General features: G+C 35.5%; 2 protein-coding genes across 2 annotated transcripts in view; both read right to left on the bottom strand.

The window, feature by feature from the left end:
• kcnn4 (potassium intermediate/small conductance calcium-activated channel, subfamily N, member 4) overlaps positions 1–6,216 on the bottom strand; it is a 29,756-nt gene extending 23,540 nt beyond the window's left edge. Inside the window, exons 1-2 of the mRNA XM_051131523.1 lie at positions 5,486–6,216; positions 1,029–1,124 (exon numbers count right to left, since the gene is read on the bottom strand). Of these exons, the coding sequence (XP_050987480.1) occupies positions 1,029–1,124; positions 5,486–5,770 (381 nt within the window). The 5' untranslated portion in view covers positions 5,771–6,216. The remainder of the gene's footprint in view (positions 1–1,028; positions 1,125–5,485) is intronic.
• A 1,268-nt stretch (positions 6,217–7,484) lies between these two features.
• Positions 7,485–14,746, bottom strand: si:dkey-79d12.5 (maternal B9.15 protein). Its single transcript, XM_051132188.1, has 5 exons — positions 14,565–14,746; positions 12,174–12,354; positions 10,697–10,834; positions 10,258–10,555; positions 7,485–9,032 (listed from the first exon to the last, which is right to left on the bottom strand). Exons 2-5 carry the CDS (start codon positions 12,344–12,346, stop codon positions 8,838–8,840), a joined length of 804 nt encoding a protein of 267 aa, XP_050988145.1. The 5' UTR covers positions 12,347–12,354; positions 14,565–14,746; the 3' UTR covers positions 7,485–8,837.
• Positions 14,747–15,236: the final 490 nt, after the last annotated feature.

Raw genomic sequence — 15,236 nt, 5'->3', positions numbered from 1 at the left:
TTCAGTAGCTGTGGGCTACTAAAAACTTAAAAAGCATCAGGGCTAAAGTGGAGAGAACAAAGACGCAGGTCTTTAAAAGTTTTATTCGTCCACAGGCATCTTCCTATGCTTCTCTCCTCTTCTTATCACTAAGAAAGCAGTGAAGACTTACATTGCTTCTCTTGTTGCCCTTCGACTAAAAATCGCATCAGTATTTTATTTTTCAAGTTGTGTTGCGGTAAAAATAGCAACAGGTAGTGCCAGTAGCTCACTGAGTGCAACCATTTGACATGACAGTCTAGTCCAAAATATGTATAAAACGATGTGGATTTTTAAAAAAATAACAACTCTTTCATGGGTTTTCTACCACACTGTAAAAAACAAAAAGCACAATTTGTTGAGTCAGCTTAAAATAATTTGTTACCTTGCTGCCTTAGAATTTTAAGTTCAGTCAACTCAAATAAGTTTAGTCAACTTGAAATATTAAGTTGTACTAAGTAACAACTTAGATATTTGTTTTTGTTAAACTTAACAGATGGTAAGTAACCCAGCTGCCTTAAAATTTTAAGTTGAAACAACTCAAATATCTAAGTTGTCACTTAGTATAATTTAACATTTCAAGTTGAATAATCTTTTTTTGAGTTGAATGAACTTACAATTTTAAGGCAGCCAGGTAACAAATTATTTTAAGTTGACTCAACAAATTGTTTTTTACAGTGTACATATTTCAGTATAAGACATCATTTATGTTATATTAAGCCATACAAGTCTTAATACCCAGGGTTCCCTTCAAAGGAATAGTTTACCTAAATATTTGAACGGTTTATGTCTGTACAATGAAACTCAACTTTCTTTGTATGGGCAAAAATTCTTCATTTGTGTTCCACAGAAGAAATAAAGTCATCCACGTTTGGAACGATATGAGAGTGAGTAAATGATGACAGAATTGTCATTTTTGGGTGAACTGTACCTTTAAGAGTAAATTCTTCAGATGTTCAGAGTTTAACAGGAGGCAATTCAAAGGATTCAGACTGGACAAAAACACTCACTCTGATGTCTTTATAATGGAAGGCGATGATGAGAATGAGCAAACACCCCGTGGAGAAACTGATGAGACCATTTATGGAGAGGGCATATATGGATCCCTAGAGAGAAAAGACAAAACAAAGAGAATGAGAATGAATTATACAATAAGGGTTTCAATGTCGTACTACTTTTCGATGCGAGAACTGAAAAATGCTACTTTGATACAAACATTTATTAGTCTAAAGTTACAGTATTTCACTGTAATTTCCTCTGTTTATTATTAAATTTGGTTTAAATTAAGTGAGGCAGGTGCTTCCTGTGAAAGATGTGGAACGCAATGAGCAATTTAACGTTTTTAGAATCCTATTTAAGATTGCTTTGCTCACTCCACCGACAATGTTATGTGGGGAGGATAGCGCATGAAAATCAGCATCGAGCTTATATGCCATTAGAGGTCAAAACTCAAATCCATTATTCAAACAGGCGCTAATTATGCACTAAATGATGTGGAAAGATGCAATATGACCGTAGGCAGTGTGAGCAACACAAAGGGGAGGGAGACAAAATGTGGAAAAACTTGCATAAATAGCCAATTTTCCTGCATAACCTGTTTTCCAAGAGAATGGTGGGCTTAAATAAATTATCGTGCCTGGAAGATCGTTCTGTTAGCCTGTGTTTCTTCTCCATGCCAATGCAACAAGAATAATATAAAACAAATATATGCATTGCTATGCAACTAGAAGAGCAAATGCCATTACACTGCCAGAAGAAAATGGGCAAAAATTACATCATTATGCCTATTCTGATAAAATGATAGTATGATATTTTCATAGATCAGGTTCCTTGTCGGTTCTGGTGTTAAGTTAAGCAGGGCGTCCTGCATCAGCTGGAATTCTGTGAAACCCCTTTGTGGCCGGCAGATCATTTTATGCACTAAAGTTGAGGCAGAGATTTTGAAGAAGATCAGACTGCTTGGCCATGCATTTTCATAAGACATCAACAGTGAATTTAGCAATACGAGAGACCACATTTCATAGAGAGAAACCTGGCATAACGAAAGTGGTTTAATAAGACCAGGTGCACTTAGAGAGGAAACTTCCAGGTTATATACCCAATCGATGCACGCTTTGGGTTGTATAAAGACTTGGCAACTGTACACAGTTTGCTCAATTTATCCTTTTGCGAAAGTTCACCCAAAAATGAATGTTCTGTCATAATTTATTCACCCTTAAAGGGACACACAAAAATGAACATTCGGTCATTAGTTACTCATCCTCATGTTGTTTCAAACCCGTAAGACTGTGTTCATATTTGGAACACAAATTAAGATATTTTTGATGAAATCCGAGAGCTTTCTGACCCTGCATAGACAGCAACACAACTACCACGTTTAAGGCCCAAAAAGGTAGAAAGAACATCAATAAAAGAGTCCATGTGACATCAGTGGTTCAACTGTGATTTTATGAAACAAAAATAACGACTTTATTCAACAGTTTCTGTTCTTCTGTGTCAGTCTTTGTTCACATCAGTACCATGACTTGAGGGCCAGAAAGCTCTCGGATTTCATCAAAAATATCTTAATTTGTGTTCTGAAGATGAATGAAGGTCTTACAGGTTTGGAACAACATAAGGGTGGATAATTATTAATAGAACTTGAATTTTTGGGTTCATCTGTTCAACACAAAAGAAGATATTTTTAAGATTGTTGATAACCAAATGTTGCTGGTAGCCATTGACTTCCATAGCATTGTTTTTTTCATACTGTGGAAAAAAAGTTTGGTTACCAACTTTCTTCAAAGTATCTTCTTGTGTCAGAATTTAAATGTTTGGGTGAACAATCCCTTTAAATGCAAAGTTTAAAACCACATAACTGTGATAAGCATCTATAGAAACAATTTATAAAGTTTCTCACAAATATTGGTTTAAAAAAAAGAATTTTCTTGTGTTCATGCTGATGTTTGTAAATGTAACACACCAACATTAAGGAAACAGTAGGTAAAGTTTACAGGGGGTAGTGCTGAAGTTTGTTTTGCCCACTTCAATCACCACGGTATGTGGACAGGATAGCACGTGAAAATCAGCATAGTGCTTATGTCCCGTTTGAGGTCAACACTCAAATCCATTATTCAAACAGGCGCTAATTATGCACTAAATGGTGTGGAAAGATGCAATAGGCAGTCTGAGCAGCACAAAGGGAGGGGGGACAAAATGTGGAAAAACTTGCATAAATAGCTGCTTTTCCTGTATAATTTGGTTTCCATGAGAATGGTACGTTTAAATACACCGTCACGCTTGCAGAAGTAGGTTATGCTTTGGAGGCGTAAATTAATTCTTTCTCTAAATTGTCTGAAGCAGAATCAAAAATAAGGTTTAAGCAATACGACCAAACATAATTGGAGGAAACTTGCTAGAGCGAATTTAAGAAAACAGAGATGTAAACACTGATTAGTTGTCAGTCAGGACGTTAAAACTCTTCAGTCACCCAGGTTGACTATTACAGTGCAAAAATAGAGATCATGTGACAGAAGTGAGGAGTAATACATTTTATAAAAGTCTAAATGTAGATGTAGAAGCTGTATATTGTTAACGATGTTAAAAAATAATGTAACTATTGTAAATACAGGTAAAGAATTGTTTAAAAAGTTAACTGCATTCAGATTTTTTTACAGTAATATAATATACAGTAATGAGGTCTTCAAATCAGTTGGTTTATACATTTATAAAATGGAAATCAGAGCATGGGCCAGATAAACAAAAACATTTTAAAGAATCAAATGAAGAAATTTCTAAAAATAAATTCCAAGAAGTTTGAAAGAAGTGCAATTTTCTAAAAATGTTTCTTAAAAATGTTTTTTTTTTTTTTTTTCTTAAGGAGCCAGAGCCAGATTACACCAAAAAAAAAAAAAAAAAAAAAAAAAAATGGAAAGAAGGAACTAGGAACTTTCTTTAGATAAATTCAAAGACATTCAAAAGAATGTTCCTTAGGGCAGTTCATCAGAAGAATTTTTTTTTTTTTTATGACAGGCTTATGTAAGTAATTACTACGGAAATAGCAGTTAAGAAGAATTTTATTCTTTAGACTGATGAAACACATGGCAACTTTTTAAGCAATGTTGTTGGCCAATGTTGCCGTCAATAGGCAACCAGGTGAGAAACACAACCCATGACCGATCTAAAGCATCCATATAGAAATTTGTTGCCCATTCTCGATGTTAAAGTGCCCAAGCAACATCGTTTGGAAACAATGCCAAAAAGTTGCCAGGCAACATTGCTCAAAAAGTTCCCCTGTGTATCATCAGCCTTAAAATGTTTTGTGAACCTGGCTCCAGGGCTGTACTAATCCTTACTATTATTATTATTATTATTATTTAATAAAATGGGCAGTGTTGCCCACTGACGGCAACACTGCCCAAAGTTGCACGGCAACATTGCTCAAAACGTTTCCCAGTGTATCATCAGTCAAAATGCATTAACTGATACAATACACTGTGCTGCACTGTGATTTGCTTTGGCTTCAGGCATAAATGATCAGACAACTCAAAATAATGACTACTCTGGGATACATAACAGGTAATAAGTGATTACAGTGCACAAACTATCTGGTTTCCTGCGCTAGTTCTGAAGTTTCTGTGAATCACCTCAGTGCCCAACAGATTATTACATGGCAACTCTTGTGGTGTTAAGTTTTATTTGTATGCTCTACTTTTAGCCTGCCTTAGCATTAGTCTATAATTTATTAATTTTTTCCTTGTGAAGACATATACGACCAAATAAACCTGCTATAGAGTCATGATGTGCAAGATAAAAAGATGTTTTTTGGTCAACCTGCTACCTTCCCATTAATGTGTTTTCAAAAACAACAAGTCTGATTCAACGCAAGCATTTTTCGAGATTACTGGCTGATTTGGGAAACGGAACGAACGCAACTCCACTGATGTATAAAGGCATTTGTGTGAACTGCGACCCGCAGGGACCCAGTGTGACACCTTAAAGTTCCCGAATCGAGTTTTTGATTGGTGAAAGTTAAGTAAGAATATCTTGTGCTTTTCCGTGGGTGCTCGAACCCCCGTAAATTAACAGCTTTTATCCAAGTGAAACATTATTTAATAGGTCTACCACTAAATCAGCCTAATTCACTCTTGTTTAAAGCCATTTTGAGGGTTACATCAAATAGCAACAGTGCATGTATCCACTTTTTTTTTTTTACAGTGTAACAAAACAGTTAAAATGTTGCTTAATTCAGCAACGACGTTTTAGTTCCTCACAACTGAATTGAAATTAGAATTTTGGGAGGTTTAGTTACTGTATTTGGGTAAATGATTATTTGTGTCTTGTCTCCTAAAGACGTGTGATGTTTGTCTTTTTTAAATATCATTTAACCCCTAGAGCCCACAATTGATGTTCCATCCATCAAATTCACTCCTCGGTTGTCTCAAGCACTCTGTTATCTGTATTTCACTATAGCTATAGATCTACTTACTGGTTGATACACCACTGGGCACAGCTCAGCATGTAATACCATCAGCAAAATGCCCAACAAAGCGGTTCCCAGTGCCCAGGCGCAAAGGCGCTTCTTGTCCTCCAAAAGGAACTTTCTGTCACGCAGTCTGTACAGATTTCCCCCCTCGATTGGACTGAGTCTCTTCCCCGTGTGAGACAGCGGTACTCTGATCTCCATCGTTTCCCCGTTGTGGTTGACAAGTCCATCACAGTTTCTGCCATCCACCTTGGTGTCCAAGTGCGCGAAGCGAGCGGTCATCTCCATAGCGCGCTCTTGTCTTCAGCCCATACAGACATCAGTCGCCTTGTTCTCCATCCTGTCCTTCCCCCTCTCCAACCAAAATTTCGGAAGGCATAGCACGTCGAAGTCAAGAAGTATCAGAGTCAAGACCGAAATGCGCGCTCCTACCTGCGAACTTACACTTACACTGTTACGCGCCTCAGCATTTGACTTGGGTCTGTGGGTAGGCGCTCTGATAATGTGCACTATGAAGTAGCGCTCTTACGTATGCTGTGGATGGACCGCATCGACTTCTGTAGAATTGGTATCGCCTCATCTGATGATTGTGGCATACATTTTTTCTTCGTTTGTTGTCATTAATGTTTCTTTCAGGATATTATTGTTCACACTTTGGCAAAGTGTGCTGAAAGAGTTACAGTTCAAGATCAGTGGAAATGCGAAACTAAAAGTACATTGTACGGCAGAGTGAAACTCTGATATCACCACACACTGTCAAGTCTTAGAAATTAGTATTAAGTGTTTAATAGCTCATATTTGCGCTCTCAGCACGGTTGAGCTACGAAATACACTCAATATAGACAACAGCAAATTTGTCCAGAGGGGTACCTCTAGTGGGAGACCCGTTTAGTGCAAGACTATCGGTTTGTTAACTGTGTTCTGTATAGGTCCAGAGACTTCCTAAAAATTATTGTATACGTTTTTTCAGGGCACAATCTGTTCCCGCGTGACGTTGCTAGGCTATTTGTCTTTTTACACAAAACATATTTTTGTTAGGTAAGTGATAAATACTGACGGTCATGTTTGTTTGTGTACCGCCCGCAACGGAAAGCGTGAAAGTAGCGACCAGCTAGCGTATGTTTAGCAACAAGTTGCATTTCAGGGTTATTGAAACATTTCAAAACGCCATTTAAACTTAAATGTAAAATGAACATATATTTTAAGACTCAGAGCCTTTGTTTAAAGTACCTTAAAACAAGGTCAGACCAAACTTTGCTCGCAGGTGGATCTCAACCAACTGCACTGCCCACAGCAGCTGATATATATATTTTTTGCTTGTTTGACACTGACATCTAATTTAAACCATAGGATAAGGAGATTATGTAGACTATTTGGAAAATGAAATATCAAACTGTCACTTCCATAATGAACTCAAGAGGGACAGGAACTCAGCAAATAAACACGCATGGCCACGAGGTTTGTTGCTCTCTTCTTTTCGTTTACAATCCCCCTCCTTCAAACCCAATGAACTGAAGCAGATTCTATTTCTATGCTCAAATCCTTGCTTGTCTTCCTCTAGGAATGACGTAATGACCTTGGGCCATGTGACGCACTCGCCCATGTGGATCCTTCCGCCAGGGCATCCTGTAACACAGAAGCTACAACAACCATCCCAATAAGTGTTTAGTCCAGCTCACTGTAGGAGCCAATGAAGAGTACTACCCTGCTAGGAAGTTTCAACCATTTGGCTTGATTTCACAGGTTAGAAGGCCTTAAGAAAGCTTACAGATATTCTATAACCTTTAGGCTTCGCAGTAGGCCTACTTGAGACTCCCCAAACTCTTCATTCTTCAGCCAGGCCTTATGAGCATGGAAAGATTTAACAAAAGGTTTAAGAGTCAGAGTTTGTTAATTTTTTAGTCTATGAAGAATACTAATAATAGGAATAGATATCCAGAATCTGTTAAATCAGTGCAATTCAGGAACATTTTATCATAATGAAATAAAATGGAAAAATGCAATTGTTTAAGTAATAAAATATGTATTTGTAACATCAGTTGAACATAGCTTTAAAATAGATCTCAATACTCTTGCTTAAGCAGAAGCAACATTTACAGCGATTACATAACTGCAAAACCTTATTTAAAAAATTACTGAGAAAGAAAGCACAAATAAATATGCATCTGAAGACAGAAAAAACAGGCATAATTTAAGTAATAGTAAAGCTTACATGTATAACATACAAAACGGCACACAATTTAAATACAAATAATAATGTATAAAAAAGTAAATATATCAAAGGTAAAATTCCAGCGCTGAAGACTATTACACTATTAAAAGTTATAATAGTTTCAATTAGTCGAGATTACATAAAGTCAAATATAAAAATGCAGATTATAAAATTAAATACACACATACACTGGAACACATGATAGCACTTGTGAAATGACACTGTACACTTTTAAATGCAGTTTTTGCAAAACAAATACTACAAGAAAATCTACTATGTACATTCAAAATATCAAGATATTGAAATATGGCTTATAATGAAATATGGCTTAAGGCAATGTATACTACCACCTAGTGGTATTGGAAAAAATTACAGTACAATTATCATTACCATTTAGCAAAGGTAAATGGTAACATTGTGCACAGAATCTAGTATAATTAACTAAATAATGTTTTGGTTAATGCAGTCCTCCCTACATCTTAAACAGATATGATTATTCTTAAAGGTGAATTCACATTAGTCAGGAACTTTTCATTTGAAACCTGACCCACACAGCACTCTTTGGCCTCAGTATATGAGATGATTTTTTGTTGTTGTTGTTGTTGTTGAAAAGGTATAGGAGGCCTGGAGTTTTAGAGGTAATTTCATAAACTATCACACCTGAGCTGAACCGCTGGTAATTTTTGGGAATGTGCTTCCACTGAGTATTTCATTCACTCAAAATTTTCTATTCCATTAAACATCAGACAAGCGTTCTATGAATTAAAAAGTTACCAAAACATCACTACAGAAGCTACTGAAAATGTTGTGATTACTATATCTATGGCTAAAAATTTCAAGTATGTAGCAATCCAACTTTGGCATTCCTGTACAGTTTGTGATCAAGTAATAACAGAGCCAGTGTTTTGTGCAAGAGCAGTTTAAATACGTCTAAAGCTACAAACCCAAAGAAAATTAAATAATGGCAGAACAGTTAAAAAAAGCTTAAAGTTCATTAGAATATATATGCATATAGCATCAGTGAAAAGTTAAATAGTCAACATGCTTGACACTATATTTCAAGTTTATGATTTCATTATAACAAAGCTATAAAGTTCCCTGCAGATTGGCAGATACAGTATTAATACACTGGTTTTGAGCTCTTTACCCTTTTACTGTCCCCCAAGTTTGAAAGGTAGCATGAGGCACAATGAACTGAGGAGGGGCTTTGGGTACGACATAGTAAGCAAACAACGGAGAAGGTGCCGGTGCACATACAGTTGTAAAGAACATGCCTCTCTTCTTCTTATACTGGGGCCACATTGGTCCAGGGTTATAAAAGTACTGTGGGCCAGGGATCTGTTAATGACAGAAAATATTTCATAATGTTAGTTTAATTACTTTTATTACCATGAGGTACCATAGTTTGTGTTCAAAAAGTGCTGATAAAACAAATCTGGCAAGAACTGATTATAAAAGCAGTTAAAGGAGAAGTTCAATTCCAGAACAAAAATGTACAGATAATGTACTCATGTAAAGAAATTATGCTTTTTTGAGGAAAACATTTCAGGAATTATCTCCATATAGTGGATTTGTTTTGTTTTTTTTTTTGCAGTTTTGCATTTGCTGGATAGGACAGTGGAAATATGACAGGAAGCAAGTGGGAGAGCGAGATGGGGGTGGGATCAGGAAAAGTGCACGAGGTGGGATTCGAACTTGGGACATCGTAAGCGCAACTGCGCCATATGTCCGTGCGCTGACCCCAAGGCTATCGGCACTGACTGGTGCTCGCAAGTTTAAACTTCCAAAATGCAGTTCCCAGCCAAGGAAGAAGGGTCTTATCTAGCAAAACGATCGGTTATTTTCTAAAAAATGTACAATTTATATAATTTTAACCTTAAATGCTCATCTTGTCTAGCTCTGTAAATGTGCGCGGGTACTCTGTGCACCCCGGTTTAAAACAGTTAGGGCAGGTAGAAAAACTCCAATCTCATTTTCTCCTCCAACTGCAAAATCATCCTACATCACTGCAGATGTTCCGACCCAGTGTTTACAGAGTGAACGTGCAAAGGAAGTCAAATGCCCTTTACAAAAAAAGACAAAACAGTGATGTAGGACGATTTTGAAGTTGGAGGAGAAAATGAGAGTTTTTTGACCTACCCTAGTTGTCTTGAACCGGAGTGCACAGAGTACACTCAGAGCTAGACAAGTCGAGCATCTGAGGTTAAAAACTATAAAAATGGTACATTTAAAAAAGAAATAACCCATCGTTTTGCTAGATAAGACCCTTCTTCCTTGGCTGGGATCGTTTAGACCCCTTTGAAGCTGCATTTAAATTGCGTTTTGGAAGTTCAAACTTGTGGGCACCATAGAAGTCCATTATATGGAGAACATTCCTGAAATGTTTTCCTCAAAAACGTAATTTCTTTATGACTGAAGAAAGACATGAACATCTTGGATGACAAGGGGGTGAGTAAATTATCTGCAAACTTTTGTTCTGGAAGTGAACTTCTCTTTTAATTTAGTTTTTTACTTGAATGTAGTTTGCTGAAGTGGGCTTTAAGCAATGCATAATAGTATTTACCTGAGCTGGCGGAAACCTGCGTGGCCCTTTAGGCTCTCTTGCTTTAGATCTAGTTGTGTGAACTGTGTTCTTCACTGCTTTCCCCTCCACTTTTTTCGTCTCGTCCTCTTTCGCCTCCTCTTCTGTATCACTTGAGACTGCTGAGCCGCAGTCAGATGAGCTCGCTGAGTGGTAGTCGGATGTATCCAGATTCACAGAATCCACTTGGCTAAAAGTATCATTCTGATTTAAGTCCTTTTCCTCATCCTCCACTTTAGCAAACTGAGCTACTGTAAAATATCTGCCATTCTCGCCAGACCTGTGGGAACATATAAACCACTACTTTCAGTGACAAGTTCTCACTTCACAGACAATGTAAATTATAATCATTCAGAGAAAGGCCAATAGAAACAGTCAATCTTTATATTTCTCAAATAACAAGAAATGTTCTAGAACTTACCGCACACACACCTCCGACGGGTCGATCCATATTGTGATCTCACGAGGAAAGCCCAACTCACTTGGCTTTAAGCCGCTCTCCTTGCAAGCTTGTGATACTGATTCATCACAGGGAATTGTGTTATTTATTCTGATGCATCTGAGTAGGGAATAAAAAATTTGGTTGTATTGTGAAAATATTTTATTCAAAAAGGATGCATTAAATTGATCAAAAGTAAATACATTTACAATGTCATAAAATGTTTATATTTGGAAAAATGCTCTTCTTTTGAACTTCTAATAATCAAAATATCACTTTCCATAATAAATATTAAGCAGCACAACTGTTTGATAATAAAAATATGTTTAAAATAGTGTTTCCTGATCACCTTATCAGCAAATTAGAATGATTTCTGAAGGCTGCATTTATTTGATCCAAAGTACAGCAAAAGCAGTACAATTTTGAAATATTTTAACTATACAAAATAACAGCTATCTTTTTGAATATACTTTAAAATGTAATTTATGCCTGTGATTTCAAAGCTGAATTTTTACCATCATTACTCCAGTCAAACGATTTCTCAGAAATCATTCTAATACTGTGATTTGTTGTTAAAAAAACATTTATTATTATTATGATGTTGAAAACAGCTGAGTAGAATTTTGTCAGATGTCTTTGATGAACATAAAGTAGAAAAAGTAAAAAAGGTCAGCATTTATCTGAAATAGAAATCTTTTGTAACATTATAAATGTGTTTATCATCACTTTTGATCAATTTAAAGTGTCCTTGCTAAATAAAAGTATTAAATTCTACAATTATACTGACTCCAAGCTTTTGAATGGTACATTGTATGTTACAAAAGCTTTTTATTTCAGATAAATGCTGATCTTTACAACTTTCTATTCATCAGTACTCAATATCTAAATATTAATATTTAAATATTGATGATAATAATAATAATAATGCATGTTTCTTGAACAGAAAATCAGCATATTAGAATGATTTCTGATGGATCATGTGATACTGAAGACTGGAGTAATGATGCTGAAAATTTAGCTTTGATCACAAGAATAAATTACATTTTAAAATATATTCAAATAGAAAGCAGTTATTTTAAATAGTAAACAATATTTCACCATATTACTGCTTTTGCTGTATTTTGGATCAAATAAATGCAGGCTTGGTGAGCAGAAGAGACTTTAAAAAACATTAAAAATATTAATGTCCAAAGACTTCTGACTGGCAGTGTACAGATTATTTATTACATTTAAGTATAAAATTTGGAAACAGTTATTTTACATTATAATAATATTTTGCAATATTACTGTGTTTACTGTATTTTGTTATTTTAAAAAAACTGCAACCTTGACCCCAAACTTTGATATAGTATAGTATAGTATATACAACAGTGCACTGCAGTGCAATTTATAACTTAAATATATAACTTTCCTATAAAAAGTATAATAAGTTTTACTAAATCTTCTTTTCTTCATTTACCTGTACGCCTGTCCTTTGCTAGGATTGTCTGGGTACCAGTGGTTGGTGAACTTCTCAAGCAGAAGCTCTTGTAATTTAGCAGCGAAAAGTTTGGCTTTGATTTGATCCACACCTCCACGCTCCACTGCCAAACCTTTCAGAAAGTTCACTCCAGCACTCACTTCCTTCTTCATTCTCACCACTGTAAAGAAAAACATCACTGATATTTCAATCTGCCGCTTTATTACATTCATAAATCAAAGAGACAGGACATAATCTCTGATTGAGCTCCTTTGGTTAAGCCAAAAAAGTTCTAGCTTTCTTATTTTGAATACTGTACTCAGTGTACATTTTAAAATGTGGTGAATTAAACACACACACAAAACAACTAAATAATATTCAGGCTTGAAAAAAATAACTAAATAATATCCAGGCTTGAAAAAAGTTTTCTCTTCTAGGCGTCTTTTACAGTCAAATAAACAAATAAAAAGCATATTAGTTTCCAGTCACCTGCCAAACACATTAACACATATCATATAAATATATTCTCATGCTCAGCCACAACCTGAAGCACCTACGCATTTGTAGGTCATCTCTATTGTTATCTCTGATAGAGGAACTTCCCTGACCACTGTTTTCTCTTTTCTCTGACACCTGTTGAAGCTGTGTCAGCTGTTACTCACATCTGAAGACTTGTTATACTGATAGAATACTAGTCATAATTTGCATTACAGGAAAATAAGATACAAATAAGGAAAAAGAGTCGCTCTTTTTCCAACTGCATATTGCTAAATAAGGTTTACGGTTGCAAATTAAGACATGCATACTTTGGACTCATGTTGTATTGTCAAATTAGTATTCTAATAGTGCTTTATTGCCACTTTTTAACATTTTATGAATCGCAGGATTTTATATCAAAGACATTTAAAGCGTGTTCATATACTGATGTTCTTTGAGTCTCGGAACTCTCACTAAGAAAAACTTAAGAAAACTAACATGTGTATATTCCCTTTTTTGAGATAATAAAACAACAAAGACGTTATTGTTAAATGAATCAACTTTTTATTTTACAATTAGCTACTGTTCCAACTGATCTTTGTGAAACATGTTTGCCTACTTTGTTAATTCCAAGAAAAAAAATCAGGTTAACCTTTAATATTTATATAACACTAATTAAACCAAATAACCAAATATCTGCCCCTCCAAGCATGTGGGTGAGGTTGTTGCATTATGCAACCTCTGAGCAACACGCTGCGAATCTACTCATGCATTAGTCAGAATGCTGATTTGAGTGACACAGTAATCGCTCATTCAACAGTAAGTCTCTTTAAGAATACACAAAGGGCTCAAACAGAGCTGAAATTAAATCCATCTTCCACCTACATGTCACACTTTTTGGCTACTTGTGACAGAATCTGCAAACTAAGCAAAGCAGAAAGTCATAATACCATGCGCATGGGCTCAGATGGACTCCAAACAGCCACTGACTCATGTGTATGAAGTGAGCAGGTCTAGGCTATGAGTAATTGTGTAATCTAATCGTAGACACATCACACAAACATCATATCGTATGATGTGTCTGACAAATCATTTTGAAGAGGAGAGGTTGTGTTTTAAATGAGTGACTGTTGATTAAAAAGTTTGTTTACCAGAAGCAGACAAATAAAAAAGGAGAAATGATTGACATACACTATAAATGAACTCTGAACGTCTTCATACGATGAATCACACGTTATAAACTCAGTGCAGACCATTTCAGGCAAATTTCCAGATAATGTCTCTGCTTATTTTCCAAACCGCGTGTCCTATGTAGGGTCGCGGGATAATGTTTACAGTAATACATTTTTTCTCTTCTGTTGCTACAGTCTGATAAAACCTGATAATAACTAGATAGGTCTATTAAAAAACTAAGTAAAGTAAAATTACTGTATAAAGGAGTAAACAACGCAAGGCACACAAGAATCGCTATTCAGTCACGTGCTACACGCGCACCACATGCAATACTGAAGATTTTCAAGCAAGCGGTTGGGAAAGCGCATCATCGGAAATTCCCAAAAGAACCCCCAAATCAAATCACATGTATGTAATATGTATGTATATACATCAGGCATAGATACATATTTATTCAGTATGTACAATACAAATTCAATACAATACAAAGTGATAAAAAAACAGTGGTGTCTCCAAAAGTAGTTGATAATGTATTTTTCAGTTTTTTTTTATCTTAATATAATGGTGATAATTTTGCTATCCAATTACAGTAACATGTACAATCGTAATACTCGATTTTACATACATCACATTTATGTTTAGACACTTTTACAACGTAATTCCCTTAACTTCTAGAGAACAAACAAGAAAGAAAAACTTTAACTGTTATTGTGTATAATCGTTCCTAAAGTAATTTCTTACCGATATAAGCTGAATCCGAAACGACTGGATGTTTTTCGTTCTCTTTAGCTTTTACTTCCTTAAAGCTGTTATATCCAAATAATAACCTGAGTAAGCACGTTTCTTCCTTGTTGTTTAATCCACCAGTGTTCCACGTTTCTTCATTCGTGTTGGGCTCGGTCGACCAACAAACGCGTCATTTTACCGTCAGCGATTAGCATATGACTCACTTCCTTGTCCATAAAGTAACGTTAGCCTACAGCTTACACCGTTTCAACTACAAGCAGTCATGTCTGTTATTATGACGCTGATTCACCTCACAGCCCAAATATGGTCAGAGCTAATGTACTAGGAAGTAAGTATAAAATCCAGCTGGCCGGAATATTTCTTTACATGAGGAATTTAAGAAGACGTTGTAACATATTATAGATTAAAATGTATAGTGTACTACGTCTGTATAGTTTAGATTTAATTAAAAATTAAAAGGCTGTAAATTATATGCTTTCAAAAATGCTGTGTTGAACTTTGACCCAGCAGTTAGGTTGTTTTGACCCAGCGGTTGGGTTATGTTTAATCTTTCTGGGTAGTTTTTTTTTTCTATCTATCTAAATTACTATATGGATGGCCTAAAATGAACCTAAAATTTGTAAATTAAAAATTAGACATTATTAGAGGCATCAGCGATAATCAAAA

This window comes from Labeo rohita, chromosome 16 (genome assembly GCF_022985175.1).
Source record: "Labeo rohita strain BAU-BD-2019 chromosome 16, IGBB_LRoh.1.0, whole genome shotgun sequence".
NCBI classification, from domain to species: Eukaryota; Metazoa; Chordata; class Actinopteri; order Cypriniformes; family Cyprinidae; genus Labeo; species Labeo rohita.
This window is presented reverse-complemented; position numbering and strand designations above follow the sequence as displayed.

What these genes read in the sequence shown, in the direction of transcription:
- si:dkey-79d12.5 (XM_051132188.1), bottom strand. Translation starts at nt 12,346, where the DNA reads ATGAAGAAGGAAGTGAGTGCTGGAGTGAACTTTCTGAAAGGTTTGGCA. An exon ending in AGCAAAGGACAGGCGTACAG is followed by an intron (nt 10,835 to 12,173) that starts GTAAATGAAGAA and finishes TTCCCTACTCAG; the next exon opens with ATGCATCAGAATAAATAACA. An exon ending in GCAGGTTTCCGCCAGCTCAG is followed by an intron (nt 9,033 to 10,257) that starts GTAAATACTATT and finishes TGTCATTAACAG; the next exon opens with ATCCCTGGCCCACAGTACTT.